Source organism: Macrotis lagotis, chromosome 5 (genome assembly GCF_037893015.1).
Source record: "Macrotis lagotis isolate mMagLag1 chromosome 5, bilby.v1.9.chrom.fasta, whole genome shotgun sequence".
Taxonomy (NCBI): domain Eukaryota; kingdom Metazoa; phylum Chordata; class Mammalia; order Peramelemorphia; family Peramelidae; genus Macrotis; species Macrotis lagotis.
In genome coordinates this window covers 225,834,404-225,848,729 of record NC_133662.1, presented here as the reverse complement: position 1 = coordinate 225,848,729, position 14,326 = coordinate 225,834,404, and the positions used below count along the sequence as shown (strand labels likewise).

The following is a 14,326-nucleotide window of genomic DNA, read 5'->3' as shown; positions in this document are numbered from 1 at the left end:
TTCTTAATGTCTGTGTCACACATTGGTGCTGAGAATGAGAAAGATGGGGGTTTGATTATGACCATCCTGATCAGACCACATCCTGAGGTTTGTGTTCAGCAATCACATCCAGAGGAAGGCAACCAGAATGGTAAGAGGACTTAAAACTATGCCCTAAGATCATCAGTTAAAGAAACTGAGGATGATTAGTATGGAGAAGAGAAGATGGTGATGAGGAGCAGGACAAAGGGATGGTTACTGTTATCAAATATCAAAAAGTACTGTTATATGGAAAATGGATTAGACTTAAGCTGCTTGACCCTGGATGGCAGAATTAAGTAAGAGTTATAGATTTGGGTAGATCTGAAGTAGAATTGGGGTGGTTAGGTGGCTGAGTGGATAGAGCACCGGCCCCAGAGTCAGGAGTACCTGAGTTCAGATCTGGTCTCAGACATTTAATTACCTACCTGTGTGGCCTTGGGCAAGCCACTTAACCCCATTGGCTTGCAAAAAACAACAACCTAAAAACAAAGCTAATCATGAAGCAGAATTGACTGATTTTGGAAGTCATGAGTTCTCCCCTCACTGGAAGCCTTTGATCAGAGGCTAGACAAATTGATCTATATCTGGTCACTGGACCCAGATGGCTCCAGAAGGACAAAGTGAGGCTGATAACTTTGCCCAATCCTCCCTTGCTTTACTCTAATTCCCTTGCTTGGCATGGCGTCACCTCCCTGATATCATGTTCCTCTTTGAGAACTAAGGACAAACAAGACAATCACTTTCTGGAGTTTTGTAAAGACAATTTCTTCTTTGAATGGAAGTTTAACTATGAGGTTCTAACGTTCTATGGATGAAACTTATTATTGTTATTGAGTCATTTCAGCCCTATTTGACCCTTTATGATCTCATTTGGGGTTTTCTCACAGAGATATTGGAGTTTGCCACTATCTTCTCCAGCTCATTTTACAGATGAGGGAGGCAGGCAACAGGATGAAGTGACTTGTCCGATGTCTCATATGTCTGAGACCGGATTGGAATTCATGAAGATGAGTCTTCTTGATTGTAAGTCCAATGCTCTACGCTAATTGGGGATGGGAGTAGGGGTGTGAATGGAACTTATACCCAACCTATTGAACGAGTTAGGTTTAGCTTCTGTAGGCAAAAAGGGGGTTACCCTACTTGGTGGAAATTCAGGCACTAGGGAAAGCCTTGTAAAAACAAAACAAAAAAATTCTCATCTGATTCATGCTTCTAACAAGGATGAAAGCCCATCATTCAATAATTTAAGAGAAGGTTAAAATACCAAGGTAAAAAGGTCACTGGAAGAGAAAAAAAGATTGACAATCTCTCCTAACGGCTGATCCTTCTGCAGTGCACACTGGAGAAGAGGACATGAGGAGCTCAGTCCCTTCACTGTTCATCTCATTGTATCCTTCATTGAAATATAAGTGATCACTCTCAATCTCCACCCAACTCCCAGAAAATGCTATGCAAATGATAGATCAAACAACAAAAGAGAGGAGAACTGATCATATCCTCTGGTCCTCTTACCCAATCCCATTTTCCAACTCTGACCTTTTAAACTCATGATGTTTACCTGTGAGTTTAGCTTGAGGTCTAGCTGAGTTCAATGACAGGTCCCCCAAGGTGCTTCCCTTCTGAGGGCTCATCGATTCCCAAAGTCCATTGCTGCTGCTGAGGAGTCCTGAGTCTGCTGACCTGCAGAGTTCTGCAGATATCCCCAGAGGATGGGCCTGGGAGGTACGGTGAGGGGTGTGCAGGCAGTGGGGAGAGCCAGCTTCAGCAAGTTTGCTAGCCAATGGGGCTGGCATGGCAGGAGTGGTAGGATTGACACCTGGACAGAAAAAAAAATCTTTGTAAGTAAAATAAGACGAAGAAAAGTGGAAGGTTTGGGACAGGAAAGGGGAATCAACAAGATAGTTTGATATTATAGGAAATAAATGGATACTGAATTGGGATATATACAGGATTATGAGTCCTCTACATGAAGTAACAATCAAATGAAATATCCTTTCCCTTGGCAAAGAATTAGAAAATGACCTTGGCTAAGGGCAAAGGCAATTATTACATTCACCTCAGGGACAAAATTTTGCAAAGTAAGAGATGGGGAGAAGGTGGGGAGAGGGCTCTACAAGAGTCCTAGAACTTCAGAATTCATTAATGAACCATGGAATGAGAGGGCAGAGCCTGGCACTGCCACTATCTGGCTAATCTTTCAAAGTTCCACTTTGAAACAGTGGGAGAAGGCAAAGGACATCAAGTGTCCCCTGGGCAATGATGACATCGCTGAGCTGTGCTTTACCTACTGTATGTGTGATGAGGAACTCAGCCTCAAATATGGGCTCCTTTCCCCCACATAGGCCAGGGAACCCCACACTTAGAAGTGCTTTCTTGGGGAACATAGTGGGCTGCTATTTAAAGCAGACATTATCCAGCTCCTAGGCAAAGAATAAGCCCTGGGGATTTCTTGGATTAGAGGATTTCTAAGCTCCCTCTGATAACACTTCTGTGTAAGGTGGGCCCTTCCACTGTCCTCTCTGGCATCTCTGAGGATGCTTGTGTCCCTCAGAAGAAAAGCCCATCTGGAGATACTGATATGCTTCCTTCTGCTTCCTTTCTGCTTCCTTCCAGGTGGTCAAAGCTACAACAGAAGGCAACAAGCATCTTATTAAGCACCATGTCCTAGACACATAACCAGGTCAAAGGGTTTGTGACTTCCTAGAAATTTGAGGGATGTCTTTTGCTTCTTTTTTGTTTGGGAAGCAATCAGGGTTAAGTGACTTGCCCAAGATCACACAGCTGTTAAGTATCAAGTGCCTCAGGTCAAATTTGAACTCCGGTCCTCCTGACTCCAGAATTGGTGTTGTTCTACCTAGCTATCTAGATGTCTTTGTTTCTGCCTTTATACCCAACTGGGTATCCAGTTGGGTACTTAGAGAGATCAATACAATACCATCCCACTTATATAGTTCCCTTCTTTTCTTTGATTTGAAGAATACCCAATCAGTATTCCTTAGGGTCTCTGGAAGGAGGGGTTGAGAAAGGAGAAGGTAAAGGTACAAACTATCAGTGAACGTATTTTCCAACCACAGTCATGGAAACATCTGAATATGTTAGTATGAGAATTTGGGATGCCCCTGTATCCCACAAAACACATCCACATCCACATGTGCTGTAAGGACTCTGATGCCCACCCAGATAAGCCTCTGTGCACATTGTATATCAACTTTTCAATGACCAGAGAAGCCACCATGCAAATCACAGCGTATATTAAGCAGATGATTTCTGGAGCAGAAAAAGAACCACACTGAGCAACAGTCATTCTAACAAGAGGTTGAATCCAAAGGCAAAATGGAGCACATGGGTTTATCTCCAATGCTCCAAGGCTATCTGATAGTAATGCACTAGCTTCAAGAAGCTAGTGTGGTCAAGGTTGTCAAGGAGCGATACTCTTCCCATGTAGCCCAGGGTAGGAATGCCAACATTCTTGGCAGACTTCCTTCCTCCATCATCTTTTCTTATTTCCTGTCTCTTCTTTGGATCAGTTCAAGCTGACCAGAAACAAAAAGGAATTGGGGAAGGAAGAAAGGACTGGATGATGGCTACCCTTCCATCTCTATGCTACAGAAAATGGAAAGCCTATACCATTTGGGTAAAGGAAGAAATAATTTTCTAGTAGCCTTTGCCTCTAGATCCTCTGCTGATATTTGGCACCTTTTTCTAGTCTTTGGGCTCTTCAGAAATTTCTTCATTTAGTCTTCCTCCTCTGGGTAGAATTATACTTGAATTTAAGCCAGACAGGGCAGACAAATGCTTCTATTCTCCATTATTTTCCTGGAAATAGGTATTTGCTCAGCTAGATTTCAAACTACTAGCCTGTGCTGGCTAACTTGAGCTACTTTTACTGAACTGTCCTCCATCTATCAAAAGTCCCCAAATGACTCCCAGAGTTAGGTAGCTCATTCTGAGATCAAATTTGAGAAACATCAGGGGAATGAATCCAAGTGTGGCTGACTCTATACACTTCCAGTTTAGCACATTAACCCTTTCAGAGTCAATAATTTGAAGCCTGGGTTGGGGATTCTTGATAAAAGGCTTTTTTGAGCCAAGTAGACTTGTTAAAGGTGGTATTTTCAAGTTTATTTACTTTCTTCCTAGAGAAAATACTCCCAAGAGTCAAAAACATTTATGGATCTGCCAGGTTGAATCCATGGAGTAAAAAGTTTTGGGTTTTTTTAAAAAAAATACATATTTGGGCTCTAGCTGGTTCCATGAAATTGACCTTTGAAAGAGCAGCAGCAGAGTTGACACAGGCACCAAGGACTTCTCCTGAAAGATAAATAGCCAGAGATCTGGGGAGGATGTATATGGGACACTGTAAAATAAAAGAACCATCCTTGGAGATGCAGCCCATTATATTTATTCTGTTGTTCTGTTCTCTGGAGATCTGTCACTCACCTGGTCCCTGGCAGACCAGACCAGACTAGCTCAGCAATCTCAGCTTCTGCATTGTGGGGGAAGAACAATAGTTTGCTCTCTACCTTGGTTTGTCTGTGTCTCTGCTGTTTTTCAAGGTTGTTCTCAGGATGAGACTACACTGCTAATGAGCATTTTTGTAGTTAGGAAGGACAGGATAGACTTGAAGGAGCCAAAGGATAGAGAACAACCACTTCTCTCCTGTCTTCTCCAGGTCTCATCTAAAGATTCCACATTCACAAGTCATATGAGGGGAAAGTGAAGTCCTCTCTCACAGGAAAGAGTATGGCTTTAGATATTCTTATTGGGATCCAGTTAACATATACTTTTGGTAAACAGACTATTTAATCCTCTTGAATAAATTCTTTACACACTATATACACCCACACAATATACACTCACACCCACACCCCATACACACTACATACCCACACCCACACCCCATACTTTCTCTTTCTCTCTCTCTCTCTCTCTCTCTCTCTCTCTCTCACACACACACACACACACACACACACACACACACACACACACACATACACACTCCAGCCAATTGCAATTGAATGAATGTCTCTATGTACCCCCAAGCAAGCCAGGCTACCCCCAATCTGCCATTGCTTCAAAGGTTGCAAATATATCTTGGTTTTGAAATTTGCAGCCACACGGTTCACTGAAAGCCATGCAGAGCCACACGCCACAGAAAGGGAACACATCCACTGGGAGTCTCTCACTTTCTCCCAACTGCTTCTGTAGCATCTGCAGCTCCTGTTGAGCCTCTGCCAAGGAGAGAGCCGATGTCCCACAGCAGCCAAGGAGAGGTGGAGCAGTAGAGGGAAGGGGGCCAAAAGGTGGAAAGATGGAGGGGAGCGAGGAAAGTGGAGGCTGGCGAGTGCCAACCAGCTTGGGTATGGAGTTAAAATAAAAGCCTAGAAACAAAAACAAAAACAAAAAACAAAACAAGAAAGATGGGGAGAAAGGAGTAAAAAATGATTAAAGGGAAAGTGTGAGAATGAATAGAGATGGGGGAGAAACAAAGGGGGGAGGAAAGAGAGAGACTAATTCCAGACAGCTGTAGAGTGAGACTTGGTATTTACTGAAAAGGTAAAAATTGGCTTCTTACCTCCCGGGAAGCCCATCACCTTCCTGGTTTCCCTCTCTTTATTCCTCACAGAATTGCCTTTTGAAATGTAGTCAGAGTTACTATGAAATCAAGAATCTGACTTGATAAAAGCAAGATGTCACTTCCCTGCTATCTATCTGAACTGATGGGGCAGTGCTCCAGAGTCTGCTCATAGGTGGGTATTAGCTGCCTTCCAAGTTGTAGAAGCATGGAGTCAAAGGGGATGTCTATTCATTCCAGAGCTAATTATTGCCAATGTCATCCCAAGCAAGTTGCTTGGATCTGTTTCTGTTTCCTCAACTATAAAATGAGACCATTTGAACAAGTTAGATGATCTGAGGCATTTTCTATCTTTAAAGACTACAATCCCAAATATTTTGTATATTCCTAAAACTGCAGCTGCTAACTTACTAACTCTGGGATTTATCATTTTCATGTCATCCAAAATGCCAATGTTATTCTGACCAAGGGGACATTCAAAGGCTAAAATGGAGGTCTTTGGCATTTCATTTTCTATCTGATTTATTTTTGTGTGTCCCATAGCACCAAACAGTGCCTTGGATTAATTAGGGAGGTTCAATAAATATTTACTTTAAATTATCTGACTCTAGGGAAGTCACCTAGATATCCAGTATAACCTGTTTGCTTAAGTTTAATGGAAGTCCCAGTGCTGGGCTTTCTCCTAATGATCTCCTTCAGCCAGAGTAGCTAAAAACCCTTTGCTTAAGGGGAGCACATGGGGTTTCCTTTCCTTCAAATGAAAGTCAGGCAATTCCTGAGAAAGTTTAGGGTGGAAAAGAAGTAAGTTTGGATCAAATCCCATTGTCGAAATAAGAAGACAAATTGCTCAAATTTGCTGAGTACCTTAATATTATCAAAGTACTTTTGGTCCAAAATTTATCATCTTCATTTTACATGTGGGGAAATGAAAATACATGAAGGCTAGGTAATCTGACAAGGATCACATAATCAATGTTAGGGCGAGACAGTGACAGACCCAACTCCATGGACGGTCCTCTTTTCGGACACCACAGCTGCTTCCCAGGATGAAGAAGGAAGCTATGAATATAGGAATGATAAAGGCTGAGAGGAAACACCAAAGTTTTTTTTCCCCACTGACATCTGAAGGTCTCTGGTTGAACATTGGGCTTTCTAAAAGTTTAAACCAATAAAGTAGCTTAATAAAGTAGCTATTTTTAACCTTCTGTGCCCTCAGGATTCCCATGAAAAATGGAAATGAGAATACCCATTTAAAGAAAAGTTTAACAATGAGGCACACATCCATTATCATAACCCAAGAAAGAAGTGGATAAATATAGGTCAGAATCTGTTATTTAAAATTAAGAAACTAACATTAGAAAGCATTCTTGGTATAACAATAAGATCTTCAAATATAAACCAATGGATGTCACTCATTTTCTATAAAATTAATATACTATTCCTGTTCAGTCATGGGCCATTCCTTGAAGTTTCCATAAAAATTTAACCCATGTGAACCCTTATTAACCATCTGTTTATTGAAGCCAAGTGGAGGAAGGCAAATTGAAACCAGTAGAGCTGTGTGAAAGTTAGATTTTTGATGTTCTCCTTGCCCCTTCAGGAAGCTGCTGTCCCATACCTGTATGGGCTGAAGCATACCTGCATTTGCCTGGCTGGCCTCCTTGGAGGGTTTCTGAGAAGATGGCATGGTTGCAGGGATACTTCTGGATTCTTTCTTAGCCCCATGAGATACAGTTGCAGAAGATGGGTTAGATGAAGGAGCTGCACTGTTACTTGAATGATGGATAGAGTCTACAAAACCCATGAATGAAAGTGTGTTACACAGAGCAGTGCAAATTTGTTTTTCCAGGAAATACTAGGGTCAGAGAGTCACCCATAGTGAATATGACAAATTCACCCTATAGATCATCTTATTCATATCTATATTTCTTTGAGCATCTGTATTTGAGAATCTATTGACATCTCATTTTCTGTCTGATTTATTTTTGTATGTTGCATAGTACTAACAGGTTCCTTGAACTCAGTAGGTAGTTCAATAAATATTTGATTTCAATTATCTGACTCTAGGGAAGTCACCTAGAATCTCTCTCTCAATGGAGAGGCCATTTCATATTAGAGAATGGCCTCAGACCCTAGAGCCCTCAGTGATGGATGTTCCAAAAAGCAGTGAAGTAGGCCGAAGGAAGATATCTTAGGGAGCAGATTGTTTGGGAACCATTAATAGTGAGTTTGGCACAGGTGAGATGGAAGTTTCCTGAGTAAGGATTAATGCATGGGAGTAGCCTTTGATATGAGGATGAGGCCATGACCTACCAAATAAGTATGTTAAGCTATTCTGTGTTGTGTTACCAGTTGTGATAGTGAATTTACAATGATCCAGTCACTGTCTCCTCATCAATCACTGTACATTCCCTTACAACCATTCTAGTGACCCATAGCATACATTTGAGAGAAGGTAGCTCTTGGAGGCAAATTTTGTTAAGCATAGAGCATGGCAAGGCTAATTGATCCATTGGGACATGAGACTCAAAACTCAACAGCACCGTCCTTTTTCTAAGCAGCTCAGAATGGTCTGGAACCCCCCTCTCTAAAACATAGTGGGGGCTCTTGAGGTTTACCTGGGACGTTGGCTGAAGCTTTGTCTCCACAATCTTCTTCATACTGAGTATACTCGCTGGCAGCATCCATGTCCGAGCTGGCTTCCATGTCATCAGATAGGAAGGAGGTGCTGCTTGGAGAGCGATGGGAGTCAGAGAGTGCATGACTACTGGAGGGAGTCAGGGGTCTAGCATTGAGTTTAGACTGAAGGGCTTCAATCACTTTCTCCTTTTCTTGTAGTTCCTTGTTCAGTCTGGTGGCAAAGGGAGGACAGAAGATGGAAGGATAAATGATTATTGCCAAGGCTAACGCTGCTGGACAGCTCCCGAGTGGGACCCCAGGACAGAAGGGGAGGATTCCTTTAGGAGAGGCAAAAACCTCACTACAATCTCCTGGGATGGTTCTGGGGAGAGGGAATGGGATGAAGAGCAGTGACAAGAGGAGGGAGGGGACTGTGCTTAGCAAGACTCTGGAGAGATGTGTGAGTGTCACCAACCAGACCCAGAGCCTTGCAAATAACTGATGGAAAAACAATTTTCCCCCCTCTGCTCAGTCAAAGATAATGGTGGCCCAATTTTAAATCAAATTCTCCTTGTAAAGCAAAGCATTTTTTGAGTCATCCATCTCTCAAATTGATTGCAGTGTTCAAAATCTGTCCCTGAGGAATCTAAACACCTCCTACAGTTGGTCTTCCTGCTCATCTCTCCTCTTTCCAAGCCATCCTACACACTGTTATCAAGGACACTTTCCTAAAGCATAGGTCTGCCATATGAAAAAAACAAATACTTTAAATCACTAATAGAGAAATGAAAATTAATGCAACTCTGAGGTTCTACCTCCCACTCATCTCATCAGCAAAGTTGATAAAAAGGGACAATGTTGAAAGGACTGGAAGGAAAACAGGCACATTAATATGGAGTGATGAAACTGGGAGCTGGTCCAGCCATTATGGAAAGCAATACAGAACTATTTCTCAAAAATTACTAAACTGTAACTGTGCCTTTGATTCAGGGTATGGAGGGAGATATATTTTTTGGACATGGCCAAGGTGGGAATTTGTTTTTCTTGACTAAAGGGATTTTCAGTTGTTCCACACATCTCTTCCCCATGGAGTGGGAAGGTGGGGAAGAGAGAAAAATAGATTTTTGTTCATATAAAAATTTTATTAGTAAAAAATAAAGCCTAGTTTTGATCAAATAGCTCCCTTGTATGTCCTATAGCAACAGAGTCTCTAAAACAATATTTAAAGCTCTTTACCACTTGGCTCCCCCTCCTCTCTTCCCAGACACATACACATGTATGTGCATACACACATATACATGCAATATTGAGTATCACCTTTTCTGTAGAAGGTAGGTAACACTCAAATCTACAGTCCTCTGGAATTATGGTTCACCATTGGGTTGATCAGAGATCTTTAATTTTCCAGAGATGTTTATCTTTACAATGTCATTATTATTAAATTGTTCTCTTAGTTCTGGTCACTTCACTCAACATCAGTTCATACAACCAGATATTTATAGATAGGTTTGTCCTATGTATTTCTTATAGTACAACAGCCTTCAGCCTTCCTTTACATACTTCTGTGTGTGTGTGTGTATATATATATATATACATATATATATGTATATATATATGTATATGTGCACACGCACATGTGTATTTATAGACAGCCAGACAGATGTACATGTTACCATTAAATAACTGCCAACATATTAGAAAATTGCAAAACTAGGGGTATTATTTAGCTACGCAATATTGGGCAGATAAATGTAAAATGTGACTGTTGACCAAGATAATCTCAGGGTAGCTAGGTGTCAAAGTGGATACAGCATCACCCCTGGAGGCACTTACTAGCTGTATGACCTGGGCAAGTCACAACCCCAATTACCTCAAAAAAAAAAAAAACCCAAGGTAATCTGTAGGATCCTTTCCAGCTCTAGATCTAAAATCAAAGTCTTCTTTCCAAGACTACACCATGTGTCTTCATTGTCTAAACCCTCCTGGGACCTGGTTTGGGACCTGGTTAGTTGATCTTTAAGTCTGATTTATGCTAGGTTACTAAGCTTGGAAAATAGGCAAATAAAAACAGAAATGATGGCAAACTAAAGCAAACCAAAAAAAGCAAGCTTTCTACATAAAGGAAAGTGTATGTAATAAGAACAGCCTGATTTTTAGCCATTTTTAACTGCTATAGGAAACAAATCCTTTTTTAAAACTCTCCAAAGTTCTTTATGGCTCTCTCTTCTGCTTACTTCAGGAAAAAAGGTTCTCCACTGACACCCATCCCTCAGTAGTAGTTTAAATTTACCTGAGAGCCAGGAGCTCATGGCTTGATTGATCATCCACCTTCCCTCGATCCTCTGAAAATAAAATTCAAATAGCCTAATTAGAAATGAAAAAATTCAACCTGAGCATACAGGTAAAACAACAGTAGCTACTTGGAAGAAGAGAATTCTCCTCTAGGTTGGATGGGGATTGGAGGTGGTCAGGGTAGGTTCATCTCCCAACACACTTTTTTTCTTCCATTGTTTTATGTCTTTAGGGAAGAAGACCAGGTATATTTTCATAAGGTCACAACAAAAGGAAGAGGTTATATTTGCTTCCTTCCCAACTCTAAAGGATTATAGTAATATACAAAAATCTTTGTTCAGGGCTCTGGAGAGATATATATGGTTGTTCTCTTTCAATCTCTCTGTATCTGTATCCATTTATCTATCTATAGGTATCTTTACATCCATCTATTTGTATGAATATATATTGCTATAGATATAGAAATATTTTCTCCCCTCCCTTTTCTGGAATACCTAGAAAACTTCTAATTACTTCCTAGTCAATGTGATGAAACTCAGCCTTTCCCAATAAAACACCAAGCTTTTGAACTAAATTGCTCAGATTATTGGAGTGAGGACTCAGGATTCTCACCTATCTAAAATCAGTAGTGGTGAGAGCTTGGTGTAATGGTAAACCATATCCAAGGGATGGCCTCCCTGAGGATCAGTTTGATGCCTCTCTCTTCCCACATCCTGCCATAACCTGAGGATCATTGTGACTAAGGTTGTGATTACATTCCCTCTGGCATCCCTTCTCCCTGTATCTTTGTATCACTTTGTAGGTATCCATCGTGAGGATTTTAGAAGTGCCCTCTCTTAGGGAATGGGTAAGGGGTGTGTTGACCTAGTAACCTTCCTTTGTTGCTCTGCTTCCTCACTTGAATTGATGTATCTCCAAAGTTAAACCATGTAAGCTTTGGGAATTAAAATGTACCAAATAAAAGCCTGCTGGTTTGCATCACTGCCTGGTTAATTCTTCTGCAAAGCTCCCCTTTAAATGCAGAACAGTTGGAACAGACTGGAGATAAGGACAAACAAAATTCCACAGCTTAAGTCTTGCCATTGGCCCATTCTCAGACACATGGCTTCCTCTATGGTCTCTGAAGAGTATTTACAATCATATTTGTTGAAACTGGTGTGGCAGATTCACCATTCCAATTTTGTCCTTGTTTTTTAGATAAATTCATAGTCAACTCGATTCCCCCACCCCACCCCCATCCAAATCTTCCAAACTTATTTTCTTATTCTTTGTTTGCTGTTCACTATGGAAATTCACTTTATAGGGGGCAGCTAGGTGGTGCAGTGGATAGAGCACTGGCCCTGGAGTCAGGAGTACCTGAGTTCAAATGTAGCCTCAGACACTTAATAATTGCCTAGCTGTGTGGCCTTGGGCAAGCCACTTAACCCCATTTGCCTTGCAAAAACTAAAAAAAAAATCACTTTATAAAACATCTTAATAATATCTCTTATTCACATTATACTTTGCTTTTTGAAAGAATGAGGCAGTATTCCCAACTCCTTTTAGTAAAAGATAAACCCCTGGAGGGCAGGCATTATTAGATCATTTTAAAAATCTTCATTTTGCAAACACTCAGTACACAGCGCCTTCATCATAGGAGGCAATTTATGAGACTTTGAAGAATTAAACCGAGATGGCATTATAATCCCTCTCCCAAATCCCCAGTAGTATTGCATATTTCTCCTTGCTCCTTTGTACCATTACTAAGTATCATTAGTCTTCATACTATACTCTTGACTTTCCACATGCTATAAAAACCAATTTATTCACCCTGGATGCTGCCTTTAGACCTTGGGACTACTTACATTGGAAGTTCCCTCTGCCCTGGAGGGCCTCTCCCTTCTGATTAATTGGTTCTTCCTGAAACTTCCATCTTAAGGAGGAGGATCCAGACCAACCATGTTGGCACTTCGTGTCAGGCTTCATTCCTAATTCTCCACACAGGACTTCTTATACCGCTTCCCCTTCTCTCTACCACCTACTAGATACTAGTGGGCATGTGAACACCCAATCCCTCCTTTTTTAGCTCTCCTTTAAGTATTGTCTTCCCCTATTAGAATGTAAACTTCTCAAGGACTGTCTTTCTGCTTACATTTGTACAATACTATCAAGGTATTAGAAGACGCCCTGTTTTCCAGAGCTAAGGCCCAGAAAAGCAAGCTGTGCCCTAAGCTTGGCAGAACAAGAGTCCTTTGTGCTTATCCTCTTCTGGATGCTCTTACTCTGACAAAATCACTTAAGTATTGCATTGCTTCTTTACTTCATTTTTCTTGCCTGCCTTACAAGGTGTTCCCTGAACTTGGACATGCTCCAGAAAAGCTGGGACAAGTACCACATTCTGGTCATGCTAATGAGTAAACTTGTCTCATTGTTGCTGTTACCCCTCATTATCAAGGCTACAACTCACTGTGGAGATAAAGATATAAGTTCTGAGATTTCACAATACCTTGGGTCCCCCCACTAGGGATGGGGCCCCCAACACATGTGTCCTTGCTTGCATTGCCCTCACTTTGAAGTTAAACTTGTTTGATTCCTGACTCTCCACTCTGTTCATCACTGGCCAGTTTGTCTGGTTGAAAATAAACTCTCAGAACAGTGTCTGGTGCAGAGTAATTGCTGAATAAATGATCATTGACTTGCTCTTGTTGACTGACCCCTTTCTCCTAGTTGGCACCCCTGGCCAAAAGTGTGGGAACATTCCTCAAAAAAGTCATGGAAGCACACTCACATGGGGATGGGGTGAGGATGAAATGGCCTATCTCTTGCAGTTGTCCATGGAATGACTTACTGGTGTTGAGTTTGTTGGTGAGTCTTTCTGCTAACTGGCTCTCCTGAATGAGCTGCTCCCGGAAGCTCTGTCCCTGGTAGTAGTCAATATCTGTACCTCGGAGGAGGTCCTCAAAAGTTTTCACTGTGTCCTTGAGGTTCTGGGTGAGGATATAGCACACACCTCTCCCTTCCCGGATCTTCTGGCGCAGATGGGATAGCTCTCGGGCTTGAGCCTGGATCAAGGAGTCATATTTCCTGATGTGCAAAGGATGGGAGAACAAAGACAAAGGTGAAAAGGGGAGGCTCTGTGTGTTATTTCTAAGGACTCTGGGAGACAGTTTGCTAACTCCCATAGAAGTCGCCTTCCTGTCTTAGCCTGAATTTTATTACAGGCACTGAGAATCAGCTGTGTCAGTCGTTTATGAGATGAAATCAAAGGATAACAATGACAGGAATGTACTCAACCCAACTGATTCTAGAGCCCTGCCTTTACATTTTCCAAGAGAAGGTGTCTCTCAGAAGCTGCCAAACACCTTGTACCCTCACATTTAGTGGAGAAAACGGAAACACATCAACATCACCCCGCTTTAAACTTTAATACTAACTTACATATGTGTGGCCCTTGGATCCCAATTTGATTTACTTACAAGAACATTTTCCCCACAACAATCCCGTGTGTGAAATAATACAAGTTTTACTATCCCCATTTTATAAATAAAGAAAATTGAGACTTTAGGAAGGAAAGTGACTTGCCCTTAGACACATTAAGCTACTAATGTGTTTGGGGTAGAGTTAAAATCCAGATTTCCTGAATCTAAGTTCAATGCTCTATCCAATATACCTTATTAAAACAGTATAACATAATATATTCTTCTGCCTCACAAAAAAAATTCCTTGTCATGATTTCAAGAGGCAGTCTGTTGTAAAAGATGAGATGGGAAGATCTGGATTCAAATCCTCCTTTTCTGTATGATTCAGCCTTTGTACCTCAGTCTCCTTATTTGTAATATG

The 14,326-nt window shown here is 41.3% G+C and overlaps 1 protein-coding gene and 1 long non-coding RNA gene across 11 annotated transcripts in view; one reads left to right on the top strand and one right to left on the bottom strand.

Annotated features, from left to right (window-relative positions):
- Positions 1 to 14,326, bottom strand: part of PDE4DIP (phosphodiesterase 4D interacting protein) — a 239,330-nt gene that overhangs the window by 37,919 nt on the left and 187,085 nt on the right. For 9 of the 10 annotated variants that reach the window (XM_074188585.1, XM_074188586.1, XM_074188587.1 and 6 more), the window contains 6 exons: positions 13,335 to 13,570; positions 10,506 to 10,557; positions 8,215 to 8,447; positions 7,235 to 7,387; positions 5,208 to 5,402; positions 1,580 to 1,837 (listed from right to left, as the gene is read on the bottom strand). In XM_074188585.1, coding sequence (XP_074044686.1) covers positions 1,580 to 1,837; positions 5,208 to 5,402; positions 7,235 to 7,387; positions 8,215 to 8,447; positions 10,506 to 10,557; positions 13,335 to 13,570 — 1,127 coding nt within the window. The remainder of the gene's footprint in view (positions 1 to 1,579; positions 1,838 to 5,207; positions 5,403 to 7,234; positions 7,388 to 8,214; positions 8,448 to 10,505; positions 10,558 to 13,334; positions 13,571 to 14,326) is intronic. The other variant, XM_074188592.1, reaches the window with a different exon arrangement.
- LOC141488496 (uncharacterized) overlaps positions 761 to 14,326 on the top strand; it is a 37,653-nt gene continuing 24,087 nt past the window's right edge. Inside the window, exon 1 of the long non-coding RNA XR_012468707.1 lies at positions 761 to 1,044. This is a non-coding gene — a long non-coding RNA (uncharacterized LOC141488496). The remainder of the gene's footprint in view (positions 1,045 to 14,326) is intronic.